The following is a 16,953-nucleotide window of genomic DNA, read 5'->3' as shown; positions in this document are numbered from 1 at the left end:
TTATTATTATTTTTTTTTTATTCCACGGACGGCATGGAGGCTTCCTCAGCTGCTGCAGTTGTCCAAGTCTGACGATGATGAGTCACGTCGCTGTGCGAATGCACGCAAGCATAGCAAAACACCTGGACTCATGGAAAATGGATCAAATCTTTAAGAGCAACGAAAGCGTTGAGGAGGCTTATTTATCATATTTAGTTTTATTTGCTATGATTGGGAGATCTAAAACATCTTAGCTAACAATCTGCACATTGGACTCGTATTTGTTCATTTATGTTAGGCTACTTATTCATTGCCTTATGATTTTAAAAAAGTCAATGTTTGCGCAATCATCAAAATATATTCCATTTCACTCTGCATAATAGAAGTCATTCGTACTTATTTTTCGGAATGTATGTTACTTATATCTTTGTTTTAAAAAAAAAAAAAAAAAAAAAAAAGTAAATGTTTACATCAATTTTAATATACATCCTATGCTTTTAAGTAGTTAAAATTGAGATATGGCATTCAGTATGTGAAGAAATGAGGGAAAATAAAAAGTAGGAAATGGAGGTTGGGGTTATTACTGTTTTAGTTCACTTTTATTTTGCAAACCATTCAAAAAAATACAATTTTGAATGTAAATCAGTTATTGGATGTGTTATAGAAAAAGCTGTGCAAAAACAGTTTTCTTTGCATTTCAGTAGTTTAAGAGGTTTTTACATCCATTCAAAAGTGAGATAATTTGCCAGATAACACTAAATGACATCTGTTATAAGCATTTATTAATGCTCATGACAGTGTCATGTCATAATTATGATTGTCTAATGACAGTCTTATGACACCATTGTCGAATAAAGTGTTACCAAATACCATAACTATTAATGAAACAAATGGAACAGTCACTGAAGAAATAATTAGCATAGAATATGAATTTTGATTGTTATTTACATCTGTAGCGCTGCAATTCATGCTAGGAGGCATGTTGGACAACAACAGTGTAGACAGCAGGTGGCAGCAGAGGTTGGCTGTCTCCCCCATTGGAATAGTTCTTAAAGCAATGATGCTTTGCAGTCAGTTGGTTTAAAGTTTCATGGTGGTGCATTTGGTTTTATGACAGTTGTATGATGCCATTGTCAAATAAAGTGTTACCGGGTTAATATTTTTTGGTGTAAGTATCCCATGAGACAGTGAGGACAGCTGCGGCTTACAGTACAGTGCAGTTTATTTGTGGATTTATTTGGGTTAATACTTTATTTGACAGCGGCGTGATAAGACGGTCATAATTAGCACATGACACTATCATGGGCATTACTGAATGCTGATGAGAAGTGTCATTAAGTGCCATCCGGCATCACTAACTAAGGCTACATTCATACTACAGGTCTTAATGCACGAATCCGATTTTTTGTCATATCTGTTTTTTTGGCGTGCCCGTTCAGACTGCCTTTGTCCATTGAGACCGTTCAAGTATTATGCATGCGCACTAATCCGCAGTCCGACAAGCGCTGAGCAAGACGACCCGCATGCGCAGAAGCATCAAAACAAATGACACACGTCATCCGTCATTCCAGGGATATCATATTTTGCTTTTCAAAAGGAGGACACAAATAACAGACATAAATAATCCCCGTTTAGGCTTGTATTCAAAGTTTATATGGATCGATAGCATGCATGTCATACACACACACGGGCAGTTTGCCCCGACTCTCGGCCGTCTAGGCAATGTTGAAATATTGCTCACTTGGAGCAGAGAGAAAACTGAGCATTCTTAGGCTTATCCTCAACCCATTTTCATTTTTTATGACTGTTGTCAAGCCCAGCCCTTCCCCAAAAGCCGTGTTCACTGCAAGCTAGGCGCTAATAACGCACAGCTGCACCGGTACGGTAGCTTCATTCTCGCTATTTGATGACGTAATTGCTGCATGAAATCCGATTTGGGAGAGAGGACAGTACAGACCGCCGCGACAGTCTGGAAAAATGTGGCCCAGATCGGATTTGAACCACATACGAAAGTGACCCAGATCGGATTTGAAATGGTCCAGTTCTATTCTACTTGTCACGTTCAGACCGCCAAGTTAATGCCTGACTCGAGTCGGAAAAACACGAAAAAATCGGATTCGTGCATTAAGACCTGTAGTATGAACGTAGCCTAAGTAACTAACTAAGCCTGCCCGTCTCATCAGACCATAGAACATGGTTCCAGTAATCAGTGTACTTTGTTGACATTTTTTCAGCAAACTGTTTGCAGACTTTCTTGTGTAACATCTTCAGAAGAGGCTTCCTCCCGGGGTGACAGCCGTGCACACCAATTTGATGTAGAGTGGGGCATATAGTCTGAGCACTAATAGGCTGACCACCCCCACCTCTTCAATCTCTGCAGCAATGCTGACAGCACTCCTGTAACGAGTCACATGACAATTTGGAGGGAAAATGACAAGCAGTACTCAATTTGGACATTTAGTGATGTACGTAGTTTCTATGCGGTGTACTCACTTTTGTTGCCAGGGGTTTAGATATTAATGGCTATATTCTGAATTGTTTTGAGGGAAAAACAAATTACCTTTATTATATAAGCTGCACGCAGACTACTTTTCATTGAGTCAAAGTGTCAATTTGTCAGTATTGTCCCATGAAAAAATATACTTAAATATCTGCAGAAATGCGAGGGGTGTGCTCACTTTTTTCACACGCTGTATTTCTTTGCGGCCCAGTAGCAAATGCACTACGAACCCATACCGGTCCCCGGCCTCGTGGTCTATTATAGGGAGCTGCACACAGAAAAATTATTTGTCAATAGAAAAATGTTATTTGGATTTATTTTATGGGCATAATGATGGGTCCATTGTTAATATTAACTACCCAAGGTGAGTTTCTGATTTGAAAAGAAAGGCATGTCTAAAGTTTGCAAATTTTGGCGATGGGCGCCTTTTTGTTTTGAAGACCTGTTCTCAAAAGTGTCTCTCTTCATGCCTGCTCGGATGAAAATATTCTAAAAAATGTCAACGTCCCCTCAGTGTCATGCTGTCACGTAGAAAAGCCAGTTACTGGGCTGGCAGTGCCAGATCCAACAAGCCATCAGCAAATGATAATCTGTTTTGTTCAATACTCGGGCTGTCAAAATTATCGCATTAACGGGCGGTAATTAATTTTATAAATTAATCACGTTAAAATATTTGACGCAATTAACGCACATGCCCCGCTCAAACAGATTAAAATGACAGAACAGTGTCATGTCTACTTGTTACTTGTGTTTTTTGTCTCCCTCTGCTGGCGCTTTGGTGCGACTGATTTTATGGGTTTAAGCACCATGATGTAATGTAATTATTGACATCAGCAATGGCGAGCTACTAGTTTATTTTTTAATTGAAAATTTTACAAATTTTATCAAAACGAAAACATTAAGAGGGGTTTTAATTAGGGCTGTCAAAATTATCGCGTTAACGGGCGGTAATTAATTTTTTAAAATTAATCACGTTAAAATATTTGACGCAATTAACGCACATGCCCCACTCAGATTAAAATGACAGAAGTGTAATGGCAGCTTGTTACTTGTTACTTTTTTATTTTTTGGTGCCCTCTGCTGGCGCTTGGATCCAAATGATTTTATGGGTCTGGGGAGTGAGTTTGGTGTAATGACATCAACAATCGTGAGCTACTAGTTTATTTTTTGATTGGAAATTTTACAAATTTTAATAAAACGAAAACATTAAGAGGGGTTTTAATATATAATTTCTATAAGTTGTACTAACATTTATCTTTTAAGAGCTAAATGTTTTTCTATCCATGGATCACTTTAAGAGAATGTTAATAATGTTAATGCCATCTTGTTTATTTATTGTTATAATAAACAAATACAGTACTTATGTACCATATGTTGAATGTATACATCAGTCTTGTGTCTTTTCATTCCAACAATAATTTACAGAAAAATATGGCTTATTTTATAGATGGTTTGAATTGCGATTAATTACGATTATTTAATTTTTAAGCTGTAATCTGTCTGGGGAGTGAGTTTGGTGTAATGACATCAACAATCGTGAGCTACTAGTTTATTTTTTGATTGGAAATTTTACAAATTTTAATAAAACGAAAACATTAAGAGGGGTTTAAATATAAAATTTCTATAACTTGTACTAACATTTATCTTTTAAGAATTACAAGTCTTTCTATCCAGGGATCGCTTTAACAGAATGTTAATGCCATCTTATACCCAAGATGGCATTAACATTAATGGCACCCAATTGGCACCCAATTGGGTGCCATCAAACACCCAATTATTGTTATAATAATAATAAACAAATTATTATAACAATAATTTGTTTATTATTGTTACAATAAACAAATACAGTACTTATGTACAGTATGTTGAATGTATATATCCATCTTGTGTCTTATCTTTCCATTCCAACAATAATTTACAGAAAAATATGGCATATTTTATAGACGGTTTGAATTGCGATTAATTACGATTAATTAATTTTGAAGCTGTGATTAACTCGATTACAAATTTTTATCGTTTGACAGCCCTATTCAATACATATAAAAAGTATGTTAAAAATGATTTCACAATATGGGTATGATACTATTTTGTTTTACTATAACTGTTGTTTGCTTAACTCATTAATCATCTTGTTGACAGAAGACCTATTATTGAAGTTGTGTATTCATGGCAAAACACGTTGTGCCTATGAGAATACCTAATGACGACCCAGTGGTCACAGTTGTTATTTTGTTTTTCAGACCGGGTTTTCTCAAGAGAGACCACCGGCTAAACATTTACTGGCCCCTGGGGCTGACCTTGTTTTTACACCATCTTTATGTCACTCACTGGCCGCTACGATCCTAAGGGATCAAACAAGTATCTAAGCTAATATAAATTAAGCTAAGGAAATTTCAACGTAACCACTGGGTCATCATTAGTTCTTCCCTCAGGCCCAATTTGTTATTCTTTGGACTGAAATGGTACATGTACTGACTCAGATTTTTTGTTACACAGCATACTCAGTACCAGTGTTGTGCATTTAGGCGTTCAATGAAAGATCAATCGTTCATGAATACGTTCATATTTTGGCCGAACGTGAATTGAACACATTGTGGCGAGCAAGAACAGTCGGAGGCAGCGTGTCAAACCAAACGAAAACAAAAGTTGATCTCAATACTTTGTTATATTCCCCTTGTTGGCAATGACAGAGGTCAAAACATTTTCTGTAAGTCTTCACAAGGTTTTCACACACTGTTGCTAGTATTTTGGTCCATTTCTTCATGTAGATCTCCTCGAGAGCAATGAATTTTTGGGCCTGTTGTTTGGCAATATGGACTTTCAACTCACTCCAAAAAATTTTTATGGGTTTGAGATCTGGAGATAATAAAACCAAAACTACTACTTCTAATAATAATTGAAATCAGCAATGGAGATAAGCACAAGAGGAATAGAAAGCAGGTAGATTGAAATGTATAGCCAGTTATGGATATGCAGTGCTAAACAAAAGCGTTTTTAGCCCTGATTTAAAAGAGCTAACAGTTTGAGCATACTTCAGACGTTCAGGTAACTTGTTCCAGAGGTGAGGAGCATAATAACTAAATGCTGCCTCACCCTGCTTGGTTGTTGTTCTTGGAACATGCAGAAGACCGGTTCCAGATGACCTTAGGGGTCTAGATGTCTCATAGGAATCTAACAAGTCAAGCATGTATTTTGGTCCAAGGCCATTAAGTGTTTTGTAGACGAGCAGTAGTATTTTATAGTCTATCCTTTGACTCACTGGAAGCCAGTGTAGCGATTTCAAAACCGGTGTAATGTGGTCCAGCTTCCTTGTATTTGTGAGGACTCTGGCTGCAGCATTCTGTACTAGCTGCAGCTTCCTGACTGATTTCAATACCTGTAAATATACCGTTGCAATAGTCCAATCTGCTGAAAATGAATACATGCATAAGTTTTTCCATGTTTTGTTGAGTCAAAAGACCCTTAATTCTGGTTATATTTTTTAGGTGGTAATAAGCGGATTTAGTGACGGACTTTAGATGGCTATCAAATTTTAGGTCTGAGTCAATAATTACGCCAAGGTTTCTGACTTGATTTGTAGCTGTAAGCGACATTGTGCTAAGTTGCCTGCTTATCTTTGACCTTTCCTTTTTTGGCCCAAAAATGATCACCTCTGTCTTCTCCACATTTAACTGGAGAAAATTCTGGCACATCCATCCATTCATTGATTTGATGAATGCATTTACTCAGGGAGACTAAGGGACTATAATCATGTGGGGACACAGAAATGTACAGTTGTGTGTCATCTGCATAGGCGTGATAGGATATGTCATACTGTTCCATTATCTGAGCAAACGGAAGCATATAGATGTTAAATAAGAGTGGTCCAAGAATTGACCCTTGAGGGACTCCACACGTGAATTTGGTTCGTTCTGACTGATAGTTTCCGATTGACACAAAGAAATCCCTATCATGTAAATAGGATGTGAACCACTGAAGAATAGTGTCAGTAAGCCCTACCCACTGTTCCAATCTGCTGAGTAGTATGTTGTGATCAACCGTGTTGAATGGAAGAAGGTTTTCATTCAAAATCTCTCGATACGTGGCGCTTTTCATCTTTTCCTTCACACAAATCGGGCGTCCAGGTCCCTTTGCAGAAGAACAGCCGTAAAGCATGATGTTTCCTTCCCCTTGCTTCACAGTAGATATGGTGTTCTTGGGATGTGATTGAGCATTGTTTCTCCTCCAAGCAGGGGAACTTGCGTTTCTACTAGTATTGCACCGATACCATTTTTTGGCCCCAATAATGATAGTGAATGTGTTAGACTAATGCAAACAGTACCGATACCAGTACCATTCCGATACCACTCCGTTTGTAATATATATATTAGGGCTTAAAATAACAGCTTATTACAGCTTAAAAATTAAATAATCGTAATTAATCGCAATTCAAACCATCTATAAAATAAGCCATATTTTTCTGTAAATTATTGTTGGAATGGAAAGATAAGACACAAGATGGATATATACATTCAACATACGGTATATAAGTACTGTATTTGTTTATTATAACAACAAATCAACAAGATGGCATTAACATTATTAACATTCTCTTAAAGCGATCCATGGATAGAAAGACTTGTAGTTCTCAAAAGATAAATGTTAGTACAAGTTATAAAAAATTTATGTTAAAACCCCTATTAATGTTTTCGTTTTAATAAAATTTGTAAAATTTTCAATCAAAAAATAAACTAGTAGCTCGCCATTGTTGATGTTAATCATTACACAATGCTCATGGGTGCTGAAGCCCATAAAATCAGTCGAACCTAAGCGCCAGCAGAGGGCGACAAACCTCCCAAAAACACAAGTAACAAGTGGACATTGCACTGTACTGTCATTTTAATCTGTTTGAGCGGGGCATGTGCGTTAATTGCGTCAAATATTTTAACGTGATTAATTTAAAAAATTAATTACCGCCCGTTAACGCGATAATTTTGACAGCCCTAATAAATAAATTCAACCTTGCAACCTTTCGCCACATTTCAGGCTTTAAACATGAAGATATAAAATTTTAATTTTTTGTCAAGAATCAACAACAAGTGGGACACAATCGTGAAGTGGAACAAAATTTATTGGATAATTTAAACTTTTTTAACAAATAAAAAACTGAAAAGTGGGGCGTGCAATATTATTCGGCCCCCTTGCGTTAATACTTTGTAGCGCCACCTTTTGCTCCAATTACAGCTGCAAGTCGCTTGGGGTATGTTTCTATCAGTTTTGAACATCGAGAGACTGACATTCTTGCCCATTCTTCCTTGCAAAACAGCTCGAGCTCAGTGAGGTTGGATGGAGAGTGTTTGTGAACAGCAGTCTTCAGCTCTTTCCACAGTTCTCAATTGGATTCAGGTGTGGACTTTGACTTGGCCATTCTAACACCTGGATACGTTTATTTTTTAACCATTCCATTGTAGATTTGGCTTTGTTATGGATCATTGTCCTGTTGGAAGATAAATCTCCGTCCCAGTCTCAGGTCTTGTGCAGATACCAACAGGTTTTCTTCCAGAATGTTCCTGTATTTGGCTGCATCCATCTTCCCGTCAATTTTAACCATCTTCCCTGTCCCTGCTGAAGAAAAGCAGGCCCAAACCATGATGCTGCCACCACCATGTTTGACAGTGGGGATGGTGTGTTCAGGGTGATGAGCTGTGTTGCTTTTACGCCAAACATATCGTTTTGCATTGTGGCCAAAAAGTTCAATTTTGGTTTCATCTGACCAGAGCACCTTCTTCCACATGTTTGGTTTGTCTCCCAGGTGGCTTGTGGCAAACTTTAAACGAGACTTTTTATGGATATCTTTGAGAAATGGCTTTCTTCTTGCCACTCTTCCATAAAGGCCAGATTTGTGCAGTGTACGACTGATTGTTGTCCTATGGACAGACTCTCCCACCTCAGCTGTAGATCTCTGCAGTTCATCCAGAGTGATCATGGGCCTCTTGGCTGCATCTCTGATCAGTTTTCTCCTTGTTTGAGAAGAAAGATTTGCAGTGGTCTTATGCTCCTTCCATTTAAATATGATGGCTTGCACAGTGCTCCTTGAGATGTTTAAAGCTTGGGAAATATTTTTGTATCCAAATCCGGCTTTAAACTTCTCCACAACAGTATCTCGGACCTGCCTGGTGTGTTCCTTGGTTTTCATAATGCTCTCTGCACTTTAAACAGAACCCTGAGACTATCACAGAGCAGGTGCATTTATACGGAGACTTGATTACACACAGGTGGATTCTATTTATCATTATCGGTCATTTAGGACAACATTGGATCATTCAGAGATCCTCACTGAGCTTCTGGAGTGAGTTTGCTGCACTGAAAGTAAAGGGGCCGAATAATATTGCACGCCCCACTTTTCAGTTTTTTATTTGTTAAAAAAGTTTAAATTATCCCATAAATGTTGTTCCACTTCACGATTGTGTCCCACTTGTTGTTGATTCTTGACAAAAAAATTAAATTTCATATCTTTATGTTTGAAACCTGAAATGTGGCGAAAGGTTGCAAGATTCAAGGGGGCACTTTATATACATGTATACATATATATTTATATTTATACACAACGCAACTTAGCCACTTAGCCTACTTACTTTGCTTACTTCAACAGCACTTCCGGAGTTTTGAAACAGGTCTCAAGTTACTGCGACATTTTTTTCAGTAGAAGACAAGTAAAGTAGACGAAGTGAACTGACCAGGGTTTGTTGCTCGGTCCAGCCACCTTCCTCTGGATAGCAGTCCTGCTGTTGCAGCCTCAAACTCTTTGTGTTCGTTCAAATTTTCACCTTCAAATGTTTTATCAGGTTTGAGGTATTGAAACTGGCCGAATGAACTCCTCCACTCGAAACTTTCAGGCCGCAAATCTGGCATGCAGCCATTGTACTTTACTGAGTTTCTATGCTCAAATATTTCCAGAATGCCGACATTTCTTCTCCTGGTTTGTTTTTCCTCCATATAATAAAGCTTTCCTGGCATCGGGTAAGAGCGGCTATTGCCCTTCTCTCATTGGTCTGGTGCAGGCCAATAGCAATAGCTGCTTGGCATGCAAAGTGATCACGAGTCATCACACAAAACTGAGTGTAGTGAGTGTCAGGAGAAAGAAGGCTGCGTTCAAGTGATACCAGTAAATGGTATCGGTGGTCTATTTGTTGGTACTCGCTGATACCGATACCACCATTTTAGTGCTGTATCTCCCCCCCCCCCCCCCCCCCCCCACAGTAACCATGAGCTTTAGTTCAAAAGTGAACTGAACAGTTCATTTTAAAATTTGTGAACTGCAATTTGAACTACTTCATGTAGAAAATAAACTTTCCCAACACTGTTCAGAACACTTTCATGCATACATCATGGTTTTCAATTTTGATATGAGAGAAAAAAATAAAGATTGTGAGTGTTTTTGCAATCACAGTAAAGTAACTAAAATTTTTATTCCCCTGCAGAGATGGTGGACGTACTCAAAGGCGTGAACCTGCTGGAAACCCTTAAAGACTCTATGGAGCATAATAATTTGTCCGAGGTCAAAGACGCGGTGGAAGACCTCCTCATCAGCAGGCTCAACTTGGCTGTGGCGGGTGAGCGTTCGGTGGAGAAAACCACCTTTATCAACTCACTTCACGGAATCCCTGCTGGTGACGAAGGGGTGGTTCCCTCGTCGTCGGTCGCCACTGAGGACTTGAGGTGCTATCCTAACCCCGCTCACCCCGACTTCCGGATGTGGGACCTTCCGCCAATCCCCATTGTGACTCCATTCGATCCCGATGTCTACATGGATGCCGTCAAGTTCCTCCGTTACAATGTGGTCTTCCTAACATTCACAAAGACTCCTTCACCTAGCTTGGTGTCAGTGGTGCTGCGGGCCCATGCACTGCAGATCCGGACAGTCTACTTGACTCTCTTGGTTTCTGGGAAAAATCAAGATCTGGATTCCAAAAGAAGAGCTAGCATGGATGCTCTGACATCCCAGGGTGTCACACAGGCTAAAGTTTACTTGGTCAACCCGTCTTCACTGGAAACGTTGGACTTCCCTGCCTTGCTGGAAGACCTGGCCAAAGAACTCCCAGAGATCAGGTGGTAAAGATAGGGTTTTTACTTAATCATGGACTCAAGTAGACCTCTTGAGTCATTGTTTGCATGACTCTGACTGGGTTGAACAAAAACAAAAACACCTGAAACGGGACTTGTACTTGTGAGTTGAAGGTCTACCGCTCATTAAGCAAATTCCAGTCGATGACACGAATGAGTTAGGCAATTTCTACTCAATTCTAAAAGGGGTTTTGACCAAACACAACTGAACAGAGGAGTTAGCAACTGACCACCTCATAACTGTTATTATCGGGGGGAAAATGGTTTGGTTTACTGGGCAACCATTCTGTGGTAATTGGTAGAGTTGTCTGATAACACTATGTAAAACATATTTTGTTCCCAGGTTCTAAGTGGTATTTCTTAGTTTGTTTCGTCGCATTGACATATAAAAACACTTTTGTTTCCCAAAAAGTTTGGGTTTGTGGTCACAACATAGAAATTGTATTTTCCACTTTTCTTTACTGTTGTACATTCGAAGCTTTCCAAGCGAAGCTGTTGTATTTTCCAGCGGTGAAAACGAACACTGCTCAATAAGGTAGCGTGCTAATAGCGAGCTAACGGAAGGGAGGGGGGCGCAAACAAGTCTAAGGGCAACAAAGGAAAGTGAACCACATATACACTGTAATACAGTGCCCTCCATAATTATTGGCACCCCTGAAAAAGATGTGTTTTTTAGCTTCTAATATTTTTTTTAATTCAAATAATATGGGACCTTAATGGGAAAAAAAAAGAGAAAAATCCAACCCTCAATACAAGTGCATTCATTCAGTGGGAAAAAAATCCCACATATAGAAAAAAATTATTTGACATCAAATAATGTGTGTCACAATTATTAGCACTCCTGGTGTTATTACTTTGTACAACCCCCTTTTGCCAACAAAACAAGGTCTGGGGACTGAGATGGCCATGGGAGGAGTTTGATTTTGTGTCTGGTGAACCATTTCTGTGTAGATTTGGCCATATGTATAGGGGTCATTGTCTTGCTGAAAGACCCAGTGACGACCCATCTTCAGCTTTCGGGCAGAGGGCAACGGATTTTGATTTAAAAATGTCCGGGTATTTCATTGATCTCACTCAAAAATACACACGGTCCCAGGCTTCAACTGGGACCGTCTGCTTTGGTCAGATGAGACCGAGATTGAGCAACAAACACTCTAAGTGGGTCTGGCGTGCCACGAAAGATGCGCATGCTGAAAAGCACCTCATACCCACTGTGAAGAATGAGGGTGGGTCAGTGATGCTGTGGGGCTGTTTCGCTTCCAAAGGCCCTGGGAACCTTGTTAGGGTGCATGGCATCATGATTGCTTTGAAATACCAGGACATTTTAAATCCGTTGCCCTCTGCCCGAAAGCTGAAGATGGGTCGTCACTAGGTCTTTCAGCATTTTGTTGTGGCTATGTGTGTGGCAAAAGTGATTATGTGTTATCACAGCTGGTGTGAGTAGCGATTCAAAAAGCTTTTCTTATAAGTCTCTTAAAAGGATACATTGCTAAGGTGTACATGGTGGCAAGAATTGGCGCACACAAAGGTCACTGTAAGTTTCATCAGACATGAATGTATGAGAAAAATCAAACATGTTGTACATATTTTATCCCAAAATTAATGTCTCCACAACGAAAACATGCTTATTATTCGTTTTATACAGTATCTTTTCCATATACTCAGTGAACTAGAAATTTGAGTCAGGAGCTCGGTAGACACCGCAGATAATTATGTTTTTACAATTGGGGATTAGGAGCTCATTTGTAATACATTCCAGGAGATTGTCAATCATAATTGCAACACCCCCTCCCCCCTTAGATGCCCGCTTCATTTGTGTCATGTTATATCAAATTAAAGTCAGAGCCTTTGCTATCTTTAGTAGATAATCCTTAATGTGTTCAAGATTCTTGTAGAGACTCCTGCCGTTGATAAGTTTCAGCTTACGGTCCACATCCACAAGTTGTTATGTCCGCTGTGTAGTATTTACAGTTATCCAGCTATTGTAGTCAGCTGGTCAAGACTCGTAATAGCTTTAATCTTCATATCTTGCGTTTTGACAAGGATCCTGCAATCCGAGACCCAGGTGTTGGCTATTATCCCAGCTTTCTTGAGTTGACGTGCTTTTCTTGCAATTTCGGCATTTCGGCGAGTCAAGTTATCAGTAGTCATTTAAAAAAATCTTCGACCCTTTCAGGTGGCGGCGCTGGTTAAGCAGGGCAGTCTTGGTCTTGTGGTCTGCCAGTTTCATGAGCACCGTCGCCGAGCCTCTCCCCCCAGATGGGAGCAGAAGGCAGCGACGGATGTCCAGCGGTTCCATGATTATTCCATACTCTTTCAGCTTAGCAATTGCCAGTTGCGCCACTGTGTCCCCTGGGCTAGGTGTCAGTTGTAATCCAGAAATGATGAGCTCATTTGCGCGTCGGCGCTGGTCGAGATCGTCAGCCAAAATTTCCAGCCTGTTGATGCGATCATCTCTCTCCTCGACCGCCTGCTTGAGTTTCTCATTTTCAGCGCGAATTAACTGGAGCTCTCTGACGATTTCTTGATTCTGGTTTTGAATCAAGCCAGTCAAGGAGACTTCCAACTTCTGTATGGAGGATTTTAATTCATCCGAGTCTACAGGTTTCAAATTCTTTGGAGCCATACTGGGAGTCGAGCTTGCTGGCCCTGAGCGCTTATCGGTTAAAGGGTATGTAGTGCCCTGGGAAAATTTTAATATTCCATCATTTATCCATAAACGCATGCCTTTTGTATTCATATCATGCCACTTCGTGTAATTACACACAAGAAAATGAGAGAAATTTGGCTCGATTGTCAAGCTAAAACAACCGGCGCCCGAGATCTGGCAGATTGTGTGCGTGACGTCACGACAAGTGAAGAGAGTGCCACCGGCCACTAGGGGGGCAGCGCCTGTCTGCATCAATATAATTCCTTCTAGTGAGGGGAGAATTAGGAGTGTTTTGAGCTGTTTATGCTGATGCATTGTGTTCGTCCTGCACATATTCCAGGTTCCTTCATGAAGAAACACCCCTCGTTGTCAATAAAAGAGAATTCAGAATTGACAGTGAGGGGTGTTTCTTCAACAAGAAAAAGGCTCAGTGCTTTAATACTGAATGGCGGCGATGATGGCAGACAATTTCGTTTCTAGTTTCAGCGACGAATCCGACGTAGAAGGACGTAACGAATGTTCATCTAATGGTGACGAGGAGAGTCACGAAGCTTTAATCGGTGTTTTAGGTTACCAATTTGAGCCCAAACGAACGCCAATGCAGCGTAATGAAACGATCATTGAGGGGAGCAATGACACTGATGAAACATCGGCAGCAGATCGTGTGGGAAACACCAATGATTTGTTTTGCATTTCTTTTTGTGAAGCTGATACACCGTGACTGCAAAATAAAGGAATGCATAGAATAATTATCATTTATTGCGCTAGCATAGCTTTTCGCTCTGCCAACAGACACAAATATGAATGGGATCAGAGGATTTGTTCTATATATTTTATGAACGATAATTTATACATGTGTCCAGTCCTGTATCCAATGCGTGACATTTTTTTTTAATCATAAAAGAGTACTCACTCTGGCCATTTCGAGCTTGGCTGCTCCCCTCCTTTGCTTAGCTTTAGCCTCCTTTACCAGTCATCGTCCTCTTTCTTGATATCTCGGGACATTTAGGTGGCTGCACCTGTATGGTCGGAACCGCATCTCCTTTGAGCAGCAATCTTTTAGCAAAACCCGATTTCTCTTGTCCATAGTTCGAGAAGCTTTCAGGTGGAAAATGCGCACCACAGAAAAGCGTGCCGGAGGCTGTGTCTAGAAAATTAGCCCTCTTTGCACGGACGAACTTTACCCATTGTCTGTGTAGTCCAGCTTTTTTTTCCCGCGTTCAGGAACTCATGGATACTATATTCCGATAAAGAACTATTTGTATACCACATAGCACAGCAGTTTTGAACCATTTTTTGTGGTGTCTTGGTCAAACAAACCCCAACGCTACTCTCTCGTCGTTAAAAAACAATGGCACCTGGCTCCGCCTCGACTGTCAATCACTTGTCGTGACGTCTCCGCCCCATTCGGCTGTTTCCGGAACACTTTCGGAAATGTTCGTCATTTTCGATCTATTTTCGATAATTGCTCATTAATGTGATTGATTTTTTTGTTAACTTTATCAATATTTGTTATCTTGGCACATAATGGTTCTATTGATGTCTCACACCCCCTTTGCCGCTACATACTCTTTAAGATAAGAGAGTGCTTCAGGAGCTCAGAGTGCGTCTGTACACTGTGAAGGCTGAGCAGCGAATGTTACTGAACTTTAGTGAATGTGTTAAACTAATGCAAACAGTTAAACGGTATACCTTAAAACCGGTAATCGGCACATGTCTAATAGCAATTAGAGATCAACCATTTAGATTTAATAAATAACAAAATTAAATGACAAATAATATACTTTACTTACCATTGATGCTGAGAGGTGGCTCATGAGACACTGTTACGCGACTTAAAAAAAAGAAAAAAAAAACCACTGGAGAAAAAACAGTGGACAAGACATGTGTCGTAAAGTCGAAATCACGTAAGTCTGGTACGTGGTCACCTCGGGACTACCTGTAACTCATTTAAGAACTGTTAGGATGACATTAGGCCAAAACATGTCAAGTGATGCGTAATTATTTCTGATGAAAGTTCACATTTAAGTGTCGGGGAGCCGAATTACTTATATCAGCTGATATTATTGGCAGGTGGTACGCCCTCTTGATGGCCCTGCCCACGCTGACTCCTGCCCTGGTGATTCAAAAGAAGGAAGCTTTTGGAGCTCTGGTGTGGGCAGCGGCCTCCCTATCCGGCGGCGTCTCGACCATCCCGGTGCCATTCGTGGCCTCGGCAGTGGACTCCAGCGTGGCCGTGCGGGTTCTGTGCAAAGCGCAGGCATCCCTTTGTCTCGACGACGCGTCCGTGGAGCGTCTGGCCCGCCAGCGAGGCCTGGAACCGGGCCCGCTCAAAGCTCTGCGGGTGTGCCCGCTCTCGGTGGAGGTCACCAAAGCAGAAGTCAAGAGGCGGCTGGCGTCGGTGGCGGAGAAGGACTGGTCCTCGTTCTCTTCAAGGCTGGTACAGATGGCCGTGCCCAGACACGCTCGCTCGGTCGGACGCTCCTTCACCGCAATGCTGCATGCCTTGAACGCCGCTATCGATGACATGGCGTCAGATGCAGAGAAGATTTTGAACTTTTGCTCAGAGAGGGCAAAAGACTGTAGGCTTTCTTGTTAGGATCCAGTTTAGAATAAATGTTGAGTAGAAATAAGTACAGTGCAGATTTTTTTAAGTTTAAAAATGACCATACGGTGTGCCTCAATTCATCATTGAGTAAGTTATCCACTTGAGCAAATACACACGATATATACTAAATATTAACCACTGGCATCCATTGACAGCATACAACGTCCATTTGATTTTGACTTGGATAGGCTGCCATTGAGAAAAAATTGAGAGAATGCTTGTACATTTTTTTTCTCTTATATAGATTTATCTTTGATTCATGAATTTTGAGCAATGTGATATTGTTTTCGACTGAGAAAAACTGATGTATCGTATAAATGTTATACATAATTTTCATTAAAAGCAACTATTTAAATGGTCTGTAACGGTCCATTCAAGCCTACAATTTTAAAGAAATGTAATTTGCTGTAGTGCTGCAGCTAGCGATTATTTTAGAAGTTGATTAATCGATGAACTAATTCGAATAATTGAGTAATCGGATAAGGAACATTGAAAATTTAAATATCTGAGCTGAGCCTCAAACGGTATTAAAAATAAATAAATAATGATATAAGTACAACAAAACAACAATTAGCTAGGTTTCTTAGCAAAAGTCCGCTAGCTTAAATGCTGTAAAATGCTAGCTTTAATTTTTTTTTTTTTTACAATGTATTAACAAATGGTTCAAACTAGTGATGCACAATAATACATTTTTCAACCGATACCGATAACCGATAATTTCCTCCTCATTCCAACCGATAACCGATAATGTCAAGCCGATAATTCTATTAAAAGATTTATGTAAAATTTTAAAGTATACAAAAGAGAAAATATTACTGTGCAAAAATAGAATTTATTGCTCTTTTTTTCTACGTTAAATATGAACAAGTAGTCAATTCCAACATCTAAATACAGTGCCTTGCAAAATTATTCGGCCCCTTGAACCTTGCAACCTTTCGCCACATTTCAGGCTTCAAACATAAAGATATAAAATTTTAATTTTTGTCAAGAATCAACAACAAGTGGGACACAATCGTGAAGTGGAACAAAATTTATTGGATAATTTAAACTTTTTTAACAAATAAAAAACTGAAAAGTGGGGCGTGCAATATTATTCGGCCCCCTTGCGTTAAT

At 39.9% G+C, this 16,953-nt stretch overlaps 1 protein-coding gene across 4 annotated transcripts in view; it reads left to right on the top strand.

The window, feature by feature from the left end:
• The window catches only part of irgq2 (immunity-related GTPase family, q2), a 71,570-nt gene extending 54,847 nt beyond the window's left edge, over positions 1-16,723 (top strand). For 3 of the 4 annotated variants that reach the window (XM_057833470.1, XM_057833469.1, XM_057833468.1), the window contains 2 exons: positions 9,940-10,567; positions 15,306-16,723. In XM_057833470.1, coding sequence (XP_057689453.1) covers positions 9,942-10,567; positions 15,306-15,831 — 1,152 coding nt within the window. In that variant the 5' untranslated portion in view covers positions 9,940-9,941 and the 3' untranslated portion in view covers positions 15,832-16,723. The remainder of the gene's footprint in view (positions 1-9,939; positions 10,568-15,305) is intronic. The other variant, XR_009062900.1, reaches the window with a different exon arrangement.
• Positions 16,724-16,953: the final 230 nt, after the last annotated feature.

The sequence above is a fragment of the Corythoichthys intestinalis genome, chromosome 4 (assembly GCF_030265065.1).
Source record: "Corythoichthys intestinalis isolate RoL2023-P3 chromosome 4, ASM3026506v1, whole genome shotgun sequence".
NCBI classification, from domain to species: domain Eukaryota; kingdom Metazoa; phylum Chordata; class Actinopteri; order Syngnathiformes; family Syngnathidae; genus Corythoichthys; species Corythoichthys intestinalis.
Note: the sequence above shows the minus strand (reverse complement) of the source record. Positions and strands in the feature narration are given on the sequence as shown.